At 47.8% G+C, this 12,722-nt stretch overlaps 1 protein-coding gene across 2 annotated transcripts in view; it reads right to left on the reverse strand.

Moving 5' to 3' along the window:
- Positions 1–464: 464 nt before the first annotated feature.
- Positions 465–12,722, reverse strand: part of LOC109904376 (rho family-interacting cell polarization regulator 2) — an 85,263-nt gene continuing 73,005 nt past the window's right edge. For both annotated transcript variants that reach the window (XM_031788992.1, XM_031788991.1), the window contains 8 exons: positions 11,664–11,832; positions 11,360–11,492; positions 9,289–9,453; positions 4,222–4,548; positions 3,152–3,354; positions 2,887–2,970; positions 2,660–2,750; positions 465–2,564 (listed from right to left, as the gene is read on the reverse strand). In XM_031788992.1, coding sequence (XP_031644852.1) covers positions 2,464–2,564; positions 2,660–2,750; positions 2,887–2,970; positions 3,152–3,354; positions 4,222–4,548; positions 9,289–9,453; positions 11,360–11,492; positions 11,664–11,832 — 1,273 coding nt within the window. In that variant the 3' untranslated portion in view covers positions 465–2,463. The remainder of the gene's footprint in view (positions 2,565–2,659; positions 2,751–2,886; positions 2,971–3,151; positions 3,355–4,221; positions 4,549–9,288; positions 9,454–11,359; positions 11,493–11,663; positions 11,833–12,722) is intronic.

The following is a 12,722-nucleotide window of genomic DNA, read 5'->3' on the forward strand; positions in this document are numbered from 1 at the left end:
CATGACTCGTCTCAAGATGATGCACCTTTTGGCGTGTTATCACCAGGTATAAACATGACTTGTCTCAAGATGATGCACCTTTTGGCGTGTTATCACCAGGTATAAACATGACTCGTCTCAAGATGATGCACCTTTTGGCGTGTTATCACCAGGTATAAACATGACTCGTCTCAAGTCGTCCTTTCCATTCTGTTTGAAGGTCTTTGTGCTCCCTTGTCCAAAATGACAAAACAATGTACGCTTCTGGCTGCAATTTATTCAGTTTCGATCAGAGGAGTTGGTGGCACCGGGCTCGTGCTAATGACTGGAGCGGAATGGCTGGAATGGTATCAAATACACCAAACTCATGGTTTAATGAGCCGTCCTCCCCTCAGCAGCCTCCACTGGTTTTGATACTAGGCTAAAACATTAATTAAATCATTACTCTCCCAATAAATAAAACAATCGTCCAACTTATTTTCATAATTATGCAAAAATAAACTTTATTGCCACTTTCATTGAACAGGGGAAATGAATACAGTCAGTACTGGAGCAATGTAACATGCCCTTACTGTGTATTTACATGAAATATGATCAATGTCATAACGTTTCATTATTCTGTCTACATGTTCAGTCTGACTTGGGAGTTGAATAGAGGCAACATTAATTCATCACGGGTTTTAGCACAAAGAAAGATGGAGGCCGCTGCATCATGGAGGAAAAAACCCATTAATTAGAGGAGTTGTTGAAGTAACGAGTATCATACCAAAATACTGTAATGCTATTCACGTCATGGGAGAAAGAGGCATTGTTACTCAAAATAAAGACCATGATCAACATACGCCAGGCCAAACTCAAAGCCATCTTCAGTTTTAGTAACAACTTTCACACATTTTACAGCTTTAATATACAAAAGAACAAATATTATTTCACATATTACCACCTAAAACACACCTTTTCATATCGTTATGGCTTTAGGACAGTGCGCTTAGAAGCCGATCTCTTGTCACAGGATTAAGATGATAATTCTGATGGTTGTTTATGGTTGTTCTTTGTAGGTGAGCCTGGGTGTAGTGGCCAGGTTAAAGATATCTTCAGAATAAATGTTCATTTTCAGGCTTTCCTTGCGTAATAAAGTAGCGGGGGAAACGCTCTCTGATTATGTTCGTAAATCCTCCAAATAATACCAGCCATCCATCTTACTTAATGTACAAATACATTTAAAAGAGTGGAAAAATATATATTTCCAGTAACATTTTATGTAAGCAAGATCATTCCCATGTTAATGAGTCCTTTTTTAAATGAAACTTTTAAAAAATCAAACATGAGCAAAAAAAACCACCAAATATACAACTTTTACATGTGAAATAGTATCTGCTTTCTGCCCTCTTACTCAAAAGTAAATTAAATATTACAATCACAAATGTGATGTAAATAAATTAAGTCGAGAAAAACACTTTGTTGTCATGCTGAAGAAGCCCCGGACTCAGTAGTATAGATACAACTGGCATAAAAAGCTAGGCAGAGCGCTTATAGCCTCAGTCCTTGCCGATTCAAATCATCATCCACTTAGACAGGCCCTTGGTTCTGCACTGTATAGTTATGGAGAAAGTGCATTCTCCTTTCATACTAACTATCCCTGACTCACGCTCACTCCTCCAGTCGTACCTGCTTCCAATGAAATAAATCATGATCAAATCTCATCAGTTCCCAGCAAGCAGACATTCAATCTCTGAATGTAGATCCCAGGCATGTGTGAGTAGAGAACTTTGTTTGAAAGGCAGTCCAAGTATGACTCTCTCTTCATGTTGTGCATGTTGGAGTGAGAACATTGCTTACTGGTAACTACTATCTAGGGAAAGACTTCCTTCTTTATGCATGTTGATGAGGACCTGCGAGCGTTGCTTTTAACTACCTCCTTCCGAGCGATTTGACTGTCATTTGTCCCCTAAATGATCTTCCATGGCACCCTCTGACAGAAAGTGTTCAAACGGTCTGTAAAATCCCTGAATCTCAACAGTACATAAGACCAAATAAATCCAGTTCAGAGTATAATGCTATTATATTTACATGTCTGACATAGTGCAATTCGAAAAGCGCAAATAACCTTTTGTTTAATGAACGTCACCTCCTAAAACAAATGAATAGCAGTTATATAAGGACATCATATATCAAACACAGCCGGGATAATCATCATAAGTTGTGATGGTAGAGATGCTCTGTCTGTGCAGTGAGAGATGGTTTAATAGTGGTGGTCAGAGAATGGACAGTTAGGATTTAACACCAGTCTGTTGATAAGGATGAGACGGGGCTCCTCTGCGTTGATGCGGCCACTCCCCTAGCTGTGTCCATTCAAATGCATGTCTAGTCTGCATGGCTCAAAGCACAGGCGCGGGCGGGGGGGGGGGGGGGGGGGGGGAGGGAGGGGGGGGTTGTTCTAGGGGGGTGTGAGGCTCCTAGGTTCATTTAGTTAGTCCTGTGCTTTCAGAAGGCGGTGGTGACGGCGTTCCCTCGCCGCGTCCCCAGTCGTACCATCTCTCGGGGCATCGTGTCCAGCTGCTCATACGCCAGGCGGCCCTCTTCACCTGTATAAGTCAATCAAATTAATATTTTGCTTAAAACAGACATTGATGGGGCTAAAAATGGACAGAAGATTTTTTTTTGTCAAACTGTCACTCACCGAAAGTGAGCAGGGTTTCTATGGCAACGTGGCGAAGCTCCTCGTCTGCCGAGTCGCACAGTGACACCACCGCCCGGAGGCTCTCTACTGCCTGAGATGGAGAAAGAAACAGAGGGGTTTGATAGCCGGTGTAACAGATCCTCTCACTTCGGAGAGACATCACAATAAGATGCATCATATGAATGTGAAGGGGAAATGTTGGTTCTATAGCTAAAAGCAACACTGACCTGTAGACAGCTAAGAGCAGCACAGGCAGACCTTTGGGTTTGAACTCCAGCCTCCCACAAGGCCTGTGTGTAGCAATCCACCGCCTGTAAAGACACACAGAAACACAAATGAACAAACTCAAGTTACTGCCCAGTCATAGCACCTGTCCAGTATTCTAGGCAGGCTTAGTGACCTTGACAGACAAATGGTGTTTATATTCGGGCTGGGTTTACCTTAGCCTGAGCGGGTCAAGGATCAAGCCTACTGACACGCACACACACTGACCTTTGACCTGAAGGGTGTGTGTGAGGAAGCAGAGGTGATGTAGGCAGCTGCAGCCTCGCTGAGCTGGGGGTCTTGGTGGGAGAGGAGGGAAGCCAGCGCCCTGAGGGTCTGCTGCCGGGGACACAGACCGGTGTGTGAGACCTCATCCAGTTCCTTTAGACAACGCTCCGGGTCGCCACCACTCAGGCCCTCCGCAAACACAGCTGAGGGGAGGACAAAATAACTCAATTAACTCACAGGTACTTACAAGCCTAGTTTTGTTCAGTGGACCATGTGTGGACCCCCTCACATGCTGACTCCGCCGGGCAGACGTGTGTCCGCCATCGCACATGTTGATTTGGACCATCCACACCAGATGTGACCAGGACACGTAGGTAGAAATACCAAAAACTATGAACCAACTATTTTAATTTGGGGACAGTTCGAAAACACATGACGCATTCATGGCCATTTAGCTAGCTAGCTTACTGTTGCTAGACAACTTGTCCTGGGATATAAACACTGGGTTGTTAATTTACCTGAAAAACACTCTTTTCTGGCTCTTTGTAGAATTTTGAGCCATTTTGAGTCACACAAAATCGTGTGTTCTCTACTCTTGACAATTAATCCACAGATAAAAGGGGAACCTAGTTAGGTTCTAGTAATTCTCCCAGCGTCGTCCGGGTTAGGGGAGGGTTTGGCCGGAGTAGGCCATCATTATAAAATAAGAATTTGTTCTTAACTGACTTGCCTAGTTAAATCAAATCAAATAATCTCTCCTCCTTCAGTCTTCTTCTTTTGTGGACTTTATTTGGAGGTTGGCAACCAACTTGAAGGTGTATGGGACCTCTGGTATATTACCACCACCAACTATACTGGAGTATGGACCTTAGTTCATCTTTCAATCAACCACGTGGGTATGTACTCCTAAATATCAATGAGGTGGGAGAGGCGGGACTTGACGTGAATCACGAGTCAAAAATTGAACCCAGTTGTATTTTAGCACCTGGCTACGCAGAAGCACGTGAGCAGTTTGGATGAAATGATTGAATAACATGTACGTCAGAATGTGTGTTGGTCCTGCGTCTTACATTCTCTGGCCACCTGCAATAGGTGTTCCTCCATGTCCTCCACGCTGTGCTCTGAGACGTAGCTGTGGAACTGAAACACTGTGACCATGTCCTGGGACCGGGCCGAAGGGGGGACCACGTCCTGGGACCGGGCCGAAGGGGGTACCACATCCTGGGACCGGGCCGAAGGGGGGACCACATCCTGGGACAGGGCCGAAGGGGGGACCACATCCTGGGACAGGGCCGAAGGGGGGACCACGTCCTGGGACAGGGCCGAAGGGGGGTGGCAGGTAGGGGAGGAGGCCAGATCACTCCTGTCCACCATCTCACTCACCACCAGCCGGATCACTGGGGAGGGAAGAGAGAGGCATCTGTGTGAGATATATACAGTGAGTACTGAGACAGCTGTGTGAGATATATACAGTGAGTACTGAGACAGCTGTGTGAGATATATACAGTGAGTACTGAGACAGCTGTGTGAGATATATACAGTGAGTACTGAGACAGCTGTGTGAGATATATACAGTGAGTACTGAGACAGCTGTGTGAGATATATACAGTGAGTACTGAGACAGCTGTGTGAGATATATACAGTGAGTACTGAGACAGCTGTGTGAGATATATACAGTGAGTACTGAGACAGCTGTGTGAGATATATACAGTGAGTACTGAGACAGCTGTGTGAGATATATACAGTGAGTACTGAGACAGCTGTGTGAGATATATACAGTGAGTACTGAGACAGCTGTGTGCGATGTAGACAGTGACAGTACTGAGACAGCTGTGTGCGATATAGACAGTGACAGTGCTGAGACAGCTGTGTGAGATATATACAGTGAGTACTGAGACAGCTGTGTGAGATATATACAGTGAGTACTGAGACAGCTGTGTGAGATATATACAGTGAGTACTGAGACAGCTGTGTGAGATAGTGACAGTACTGAGACAGCTGTGTGAGATATATACAGTGAGTACTGAGACAGCTGTGTGAGATATATACAGTGAGTACTGAGACAGCTGTGTGAGATATATACAGTGAGTACTGAGACAGCTGTGTGAGATGTAGACAGTGACAGTACTGAGACAGCTGTGTGAGATATATACAGTGACAGTACTGAGACAGCTGTGTGAGATATATACAGTGAGTACTGAGACAGCTGTGTGAGATGTAGACAGTGACAGTACTGAGACAGCTGTGTGAGATATATACAGTGACAGTACTGAGACAGCTGTGTGAGATATATACAGTGAGTACTGAGACAGCTGTGTGAGATATATACAGTGAGTACTGAGACAGCTGTGTGAGATGTAGACAGTGACAGTACTGAGACAGCTGTGTGAGATATATACAGTGACAGTACTGAGACAGCTGTGTGAGATATATACAGTGACTACTGCACTACACACCATGGTGTAATTATATACGCAGCATGGACTAAGTCGCTTTGGATAAAAACATTGCTAAATTACATTTATATTATATAAGCAATCAGACTTAATCAAACACACCATACTTGTCATGCACTTTGTATAGAATATATATATATATATATATATATATACACACTGCTCAAAAAAAAATAAAGGGAACACTTAAACAACACAATGTAACTCCAAGTCAATCACACTTCTGTGAAATCAAACTGTCCACTTAGGAAGCAACACTGATTGACAATACATTTCACATGCTGTTGTGCAAATGGAATAGACAACAGGTGGAAATTATAGGCAATTAGCAAGACACCCCCAATAAAGGAGTGGTTCTGCAGGTGGTGACCACAGACCACTTCTCAGTTCCTATGCTTCCTGGCTGATGTTTTGGTCACTTTAGAATGCTGGTGGTGCTTTCACTCTAGTGGTAGCATGAGCATGAGTCTACAACCCACACAAGTGGCTCAGGTAGTGCTGCTCATTCAGGATGGCACATCAATGCGAGCTGTGGCAAGAAGGTTTGCTGTGTCTGTCAGCGCAGTGTCCAGAGCATGGAGGCGCTACCAGGAGACAGGCCAGTACATCAGGAGACGTGGAGGAGGCCGTAGGAGGGCAACAACCCAGCAGCAGGACCACTACCTCCGCCTTTGTGCAAGGAGGAGCAGGAGGAGCACTGCCAGAGCCCTGCAAAATGACCTCCAGCAGGCCACAAATGTGCATGTGTCTGCTCAAACGGTCAGAAACAGACTCCATGAGGGTGGTATGAGGGCCCGATGTCCACAGGTGGATGTTGTGCTTACAGCCCAACAGCGTGCAGGACGTTTGGCATTTGCCAGAGAACACCAAGATTGGCAAATTCGCCACTGGTGCCCTGTGCTCTTCACAGATGAAAGCAGGTTCACACTGAGCACATGTGACAGACGTGACAGTCTGGAGACGCCGTGGAGAACGTTTTGCTGTCTGCAACATCCTCCAGCATGACCGGTTTGGCGGTTGTTCAGTCATGGTGTGGGGTGGCATTTCTTTGGGGGGCCACACAGCCCTCCATGTGCTCGCCAGAGGTAGCCTGACTGCCATTAGGTACCGAGATGAGATCCTCAGACCCCTTGTGAGACCATATGCTGGTGCGGTTGGCCCTGGGTTCCTCCTAATGCAAGACAATGCTAGACCTCATGTGGCTGGAGTGTGTCAGCAGTTCCTGCAAGAGGAAGGCATTGATGCTATGGACTGGCCCGCCCGTTCCCCAGACCTGAATCCAATTGAGCACATCTGGGACCTCATGTCTCGCTCCATCCACCAACGTTGTACCACAGACTGTCCAGGAGTTGGCGGATGCTTTAGTCCAGGTCTGGGAGGAGATCCCTCAGGAGGAGACCATCCGCCACCTCATCAGGAGCATGCCCAGGCGTTGTAGGGAGGTCATACAGGCACGTGGAGGCCACACACACTACTGAGCCTCATTTTGACTTGTTTTAAGGACATTACATCAAAGTTGGATCTGCCTGTAGTGTGGTTTTCCACTTTAATTTTGAGTGTGACTCCAAATCCAGACCTCCATGGGTTGATACATTTGATTTCCATTGATAATTTTTGTGTGATTTTTGTTGTCAGCACATTCAACTATGCAAAGAAAAAAGTATTTAATAAGAATATTTCATTCAGATCTAGGATGTGTTATTTTAGTGTTCCCTTTATTTTGTTGCGCAGTGTATATACAAAAGTATGTGCACACCCCTTCAAATGAGTTGATTCGGCTATTTCAGCCATACCTGTTGATTGATTGATTTTAATTTATTAGAACATTTTTTAGATACACATAAGGGTCTCCAGCCGGTGACACCTCCACATACAATGTAAGAAAATCATCAAGGACAACCCAATGAAGCTTAAAGGTATATTTCCATTGGGAGGGGGGGGGGGGGGGGTGCAGCAAGGTTAGGCAACAATTGTAGTGGAAACAAACAATGAGACAAAATGGTTGTTTATTTCATAAATTGAGCTAAGTAGTTTAATTTCCTAATAAACAACTCTGGACAGGTACATCTCCCTGGTCTCACATACCCTTATTATATACAGCAAGCGATCCCTAATATACAGTGCATTCCCAAAAGCCTTCCCAGCCCTTTGAAGTTTTGTTATGTTACAGCCTTATTCTAAAACTGATTTTAAAATCCCCTCAATCTACACACAATACCCAATAATGACATCACAATACCCAATAATGACATCACAATACCCAATAATGACATCACAATACCCAATAATGACATCACAATACCCAATAATGACATCACAATACCCAATAATGACAAAGCAAAAACAGCGTTTCCAAAATGTTGGCACATTTATAAGAATAAAAAACAGAAATACCTTATTTACGGAAGTATTCAGACCCTTTGCTATGAGACTCAACATTTAGATCAGGTGCATCCTGTTTCCATTGATCATCCTTGAGATGTTTCTACAACTTGATTGGAGTCCACCTGTGGTAAATTCAATTGATGTGGACATGATTTGGAATGGCACACACCTGTCTATATAAAGTCCAACAGTTGACAGTGCATGTCAGAGCAAAAACCAAGCCATGAGGTCGAAATAATTGTCCATAGCGCTCCGAGACAGGATTGTGTCAAGGCACAGATCTGGGGAAGGGTACACAAAAAAATTCCTTGAGTGACCCAGCCAGAGTCCGGACCTGAACCCTGAACTCGAACATCTCTTGAGAGAAATGAAAACACCTGTGCAGCGACGCTCCCCATCCAACCGGACAGAGCGACGCTCCCCATCCAACCTGACAGAGCGACGCTCCCCATCCAGCCTGACAGAGCGACGCTCCCCATCCAACCTGACAGAGCGACGCTCCCCATCCAACCTGACAGAGCGATGCTCCCCATCCAACCTGACAGAGAGACGCTCCCCATCCAACCTGACAGAGAGACGCTCCCCATCCAACCTGACAGAGCGACGCTCCCCATCCAACCTGACAGAGCGACGCTCCCCATCCAACCTGACAGAGCGACGCTCCCCATCCAACTTCACAGAGCGACGCTCCCCATCCAACCTGACAGAGCGACGCTCCCCATCCAATTTGACAGAGCGACGCTCCCCATCCAACCTGACAGAGCGACGCTCCCCATCCAACCTGACAGAGCGACGCTCCCCATCCAACCTGACAGAGCGACGCTCCCCATCCAACCTGACAGAGCGACGGTCCCCATCCAACCTGACAGAGCGACGCTCCCCATCCAACCTGACAGAGCGACGCTCCCCATCCAACCTGACAGAGCGACGCTCCCCATCCAACCTGACAGAGCGACGCTCCCCATCCAACCTGACAGAGCTTGTTCTCGCTTTGTCATTCAGGGGTATTGAGTATGGGTTGATGACGAAAAAATATCTATTTAATCAATTTTAGAATAAAGCTGTAACGTAACAAAATGTGGAAAATGGGAAGGGGTCTGAATACTTTCCTAATGCTCTGTATAAAAAAAAAAATCACAATATGATACTCAATTGGCATACTAAAATGGAAAAAGGAATGAATAGACCATTTCAGTTTTCACATAGAAATAAGCTGCGTTCGCATATGTTGGACACACATAGTTAAGCACAACACAGTAGTTATACATTTTAAGACCTATAAAGAAGAGTGCCTACCTGTGTCAGCTGCGGTGTGTGGGTGTCTCTTCTGCAGTGGGCGAGTGTAGCAGTGGTGCATGTGTTTGAGCACCCGGTCCAGCGTAGCGTGGAACAGTGCACCAGAACCACTACACTCCGACCACAGAGCCATCCGAGCAGGCCGCTCCGACAGCCCTGGGAGCACTGAGAGAGAGAGGACAGACGGAGATTCATTATTAGGTTATAGATAAATGTGTAAGTCAGAAAGACGAAAACACACTGTTCAGTGAATTAGTCCCCTCAAGTCCCACTCCTCCTGTGGGCCTCCCGAGTGGCGCAGTGGTCTAAGGCTGTGCCACTAGAGATCCTGGTTCGAGTCCAGGCTCTGTCGCAGCCGGCTGCCACTGGGAGACCCATGGGGCGGTGCATAATTGGCCCAGCGTCGTTCGGGTTAGGGGAGGGTTTGGCCGGCAGGGATGTCCTTGTCCCATCGCACACTAGCGACTCCTGTGGCGGGCCGGGCGCAGTGCACGCTGACACAGTGTTTCCTCTGACACATAGGTGCGGCTGGCTTTCGGGTTAAGTGGGCATTGTGTCAAGAAGCAGTGTGGCTTGGTTGGGTTGTGTTTCGGAGGACGCATGGCTCTCGACCGTCGTCTCTCCCGAGTCCGTACGGGAGTAGCAGCGATGAGACAAGACTGTAACTACCAATTGGATATCAGGAAAAAGGGGTAAAAAAAAAAGGTCTCACTGCTCCCATGACTCTGTCCCCTGCTCCCATGACTCTGTCCCCTGCCTCTGTCCCCTGCTCCCATGACTCTGTCCCCTGCTCCCATGACTCTGTCCCCTGCTCCCATGACTCTGTCCCCTGCCTCTGTCCCCTGTTCCCATGACTCTGTCCCCTGCCTCTGTCCCCTGCCTCTGTCCCCTGCTCCCATGACTCTGTCCCCTGCCTCTGTCCCCTGTTCCCATGACTCTGTCCCCTGCCTCTGTCCGCTGCTCCCATGACTCTGTCCCCTGCTCCCATGACTCTGTCCCATGACTCTGTCCCCTGCTCCCATGACTCTGTCCCCTGCTCTGGCTTGCTGGGGCTCTCTCATGCCGTCCCTGGAGGGGGTGCGTCACCTGAGTGGGTTGATTCACTGTTGTGGTCATCCTGTCTGGGTTGGCGCCCCCCCCCCCTTGGGTTGTGCCGTGGCGGAGATCTTTGTGGGCTATACTCAGCCTTGTCTCAGGATGGTAGGTTGGTGGTTGAAGATATCCCTCTAGTGGTGTGGGGGCTGTGCTTTGGCAAAGTGGGTGGGGTTATATCCTTCCTGTTTGGCCCTGTCCGGGGGTGTCCTCGGATGGGGCCACAGTGTCTCCTGACCCCTCCTGTCTCAGCCTCCAGTATTTATGCTGCAGTAGTTTATGTGTCGGGGGGCTGGGGTCAGTTTGTTATATCTGGAGTACTTCTCCTGTCCTATTCGGTGTCCTGTGTGAATCTAAGTGTGCGTTCTCTAATTCTCTCCTTCTCTCTTTCTTTCTCTCTCTCGGAGGACCTGAGCCCTAGGACCATGCCCCAGGACTACCTGACATGATGACTCCTTGCTGTCCCCAGTCCACCTGGCCATGCTGCTGTTCCAGTTTCAACTGACCTGAGCCCTAGGACCATGCCCCAGGACTACCTGACATGATGACTCCTTGCTGTCCCCAGTCTACCTGGCCATGCTGCTGCTCCAGTTTCAACTTCCACCTGACTGTGCTGCTGCTCTAGTTTCAACTGTTCTGCCTTATTATTATTCGACCATGCTGGTCATTTATGAACATTGAACATCTTGACCATGTTCTGTTATAATCTCCACCCGGCACAGCCAGAAGAGGACTGGCCACCCCACATAGCCTGGTTCCTCTCTAGGTTTCTTCCTAGGTATTGGCCTTTCTAGGGAGTTTTTCCTAGCCACCGTGCTTCTCCACCTGCATTGCTTGCTGTTTGGGGTTTTAGGCTGGGTTTCTGTACAGCACTTTGAGATATCAGCTGATGTATGAAGGGCTATATAAATAAATTTGATTTGATTTGATTTGATTTGCTCCCATGACTCTGTCCCCTGCTCCAGAGTAGACTACTCACCGTCAGCAGCCGAGGTGATGCTCCCCAGGCGTTCTGTGCTGATCTCTCCCAGTTCCTCTAGCAGCTGAGTCTGAGCTGAGAGCTTCTGGAGCTGGGCTCGACGCTGCCAAGGGCTCCCCCCACTGGACAGGAGCTGTCATTACACACAGACACAGTCACACGTAGTCGTAGCCAATAAATGATAGGAGAGCTTCCACCCCGCACTATTAGATCGATGCAAATGACATTTTACTACAATCGCTTCATAATTAGTTTTCAGTCTGTTAAGTTAGATTGTTATCGATAAGAAATGTTTGTTCATCACCTGGATGAGATGGTCGCAGTACTGCAGGTGAATGACGATGGCCACGTCCAGGTTCTCGTTGCCGGTAGTGAGAGGCAGGGGGCTGCCGGCTACACTGTTGCCCACCCCGGTGTCCTCCGTCAGGGCTTCACTCAGGTGACCCCTGACCTCTGGGTGCGGGCCCCCAGGTCTGTTAAGACAGACAGGAGATACACACTGTCACCAGAAGGAAGCAGCAGAGTATAGAAGTATAGAAGTGCACTAAAATTACTACTATAGCCATTAGAATACAACAGTATGTGAATCAGCATGATATGGGATGCTAGAGTTAAATGCAGTACGAATCCATTAATTTAAATCTACAATATGTAATTTTTGGGGCGACCTGACCAAATTCACATAGATATGTCATTCTCATTGGAAGCAAGTCTAAGAAGCGGTTAGATATGTTCTATATATGCTATTTTTAAGCTTCCAGTTCTTAAGTTTCGGTTTTGCGTCTTTTACTTTCGGGTTTGTACACTAACTTCAAACAGATGAATAGACAGGAGGAGAGACAGATGGGAGGGGGGAGAGAGACAGATGTGGGAGAGAAAAATGGGAGGGGGGAGAGAGACAGATGGGATGGGGGGGAGAGAGACAGATGGGATGGGGAGGAGAGAGACAGATGGGATGGGGGGAGAGAGAGACAGATGGGAGGGGGGAGAGAGAGACAGATGGGAGGGGGGGGGAGAGACAGATGGGAGGGGGGGAGAGAGACAGATGGGAGGGGGGGAGAGAGACAGATGGGAGGGGGGGAGAGAGACAGATGGGAGGGGGGGAGAGAGACAGATGGGAGGGGGGGGAGAGAGACAGATGGGAGGGGGGGAGAGAGACAGATGGGAGGGGGGGGAGAGAGACAGATGGGAGGGGGGGAGAGAGACAGATGGGAGGGGGGAGAGACAGATGGGAGGGGGGGAGAGAGAGATGGGATGGGGGGAGAGAGACAGATGGGATGGGGAGGAGAGAGACAGATGGGATGGGGGGGAGAGAGACAGATGGGATGGGGGGAGAGAGACAGATGGGAGGGGGGGAGAGAGA

This window comes from Oncorhynchus kisutch, linkage group LG14 (assembly GCF_002021735.2).
Source record: "Oncorhynchus kisutch isolate 150728-3 linkage group LG14, Okis_V2, whole genome shotgun sequence".
Lineage (NCBI taxonomy): Eukaryota > Metazoa > Chordata > Actinopteri > Salmoniformes > Salmonidae > Oncorhynchus > Oncorhynchus kisutch.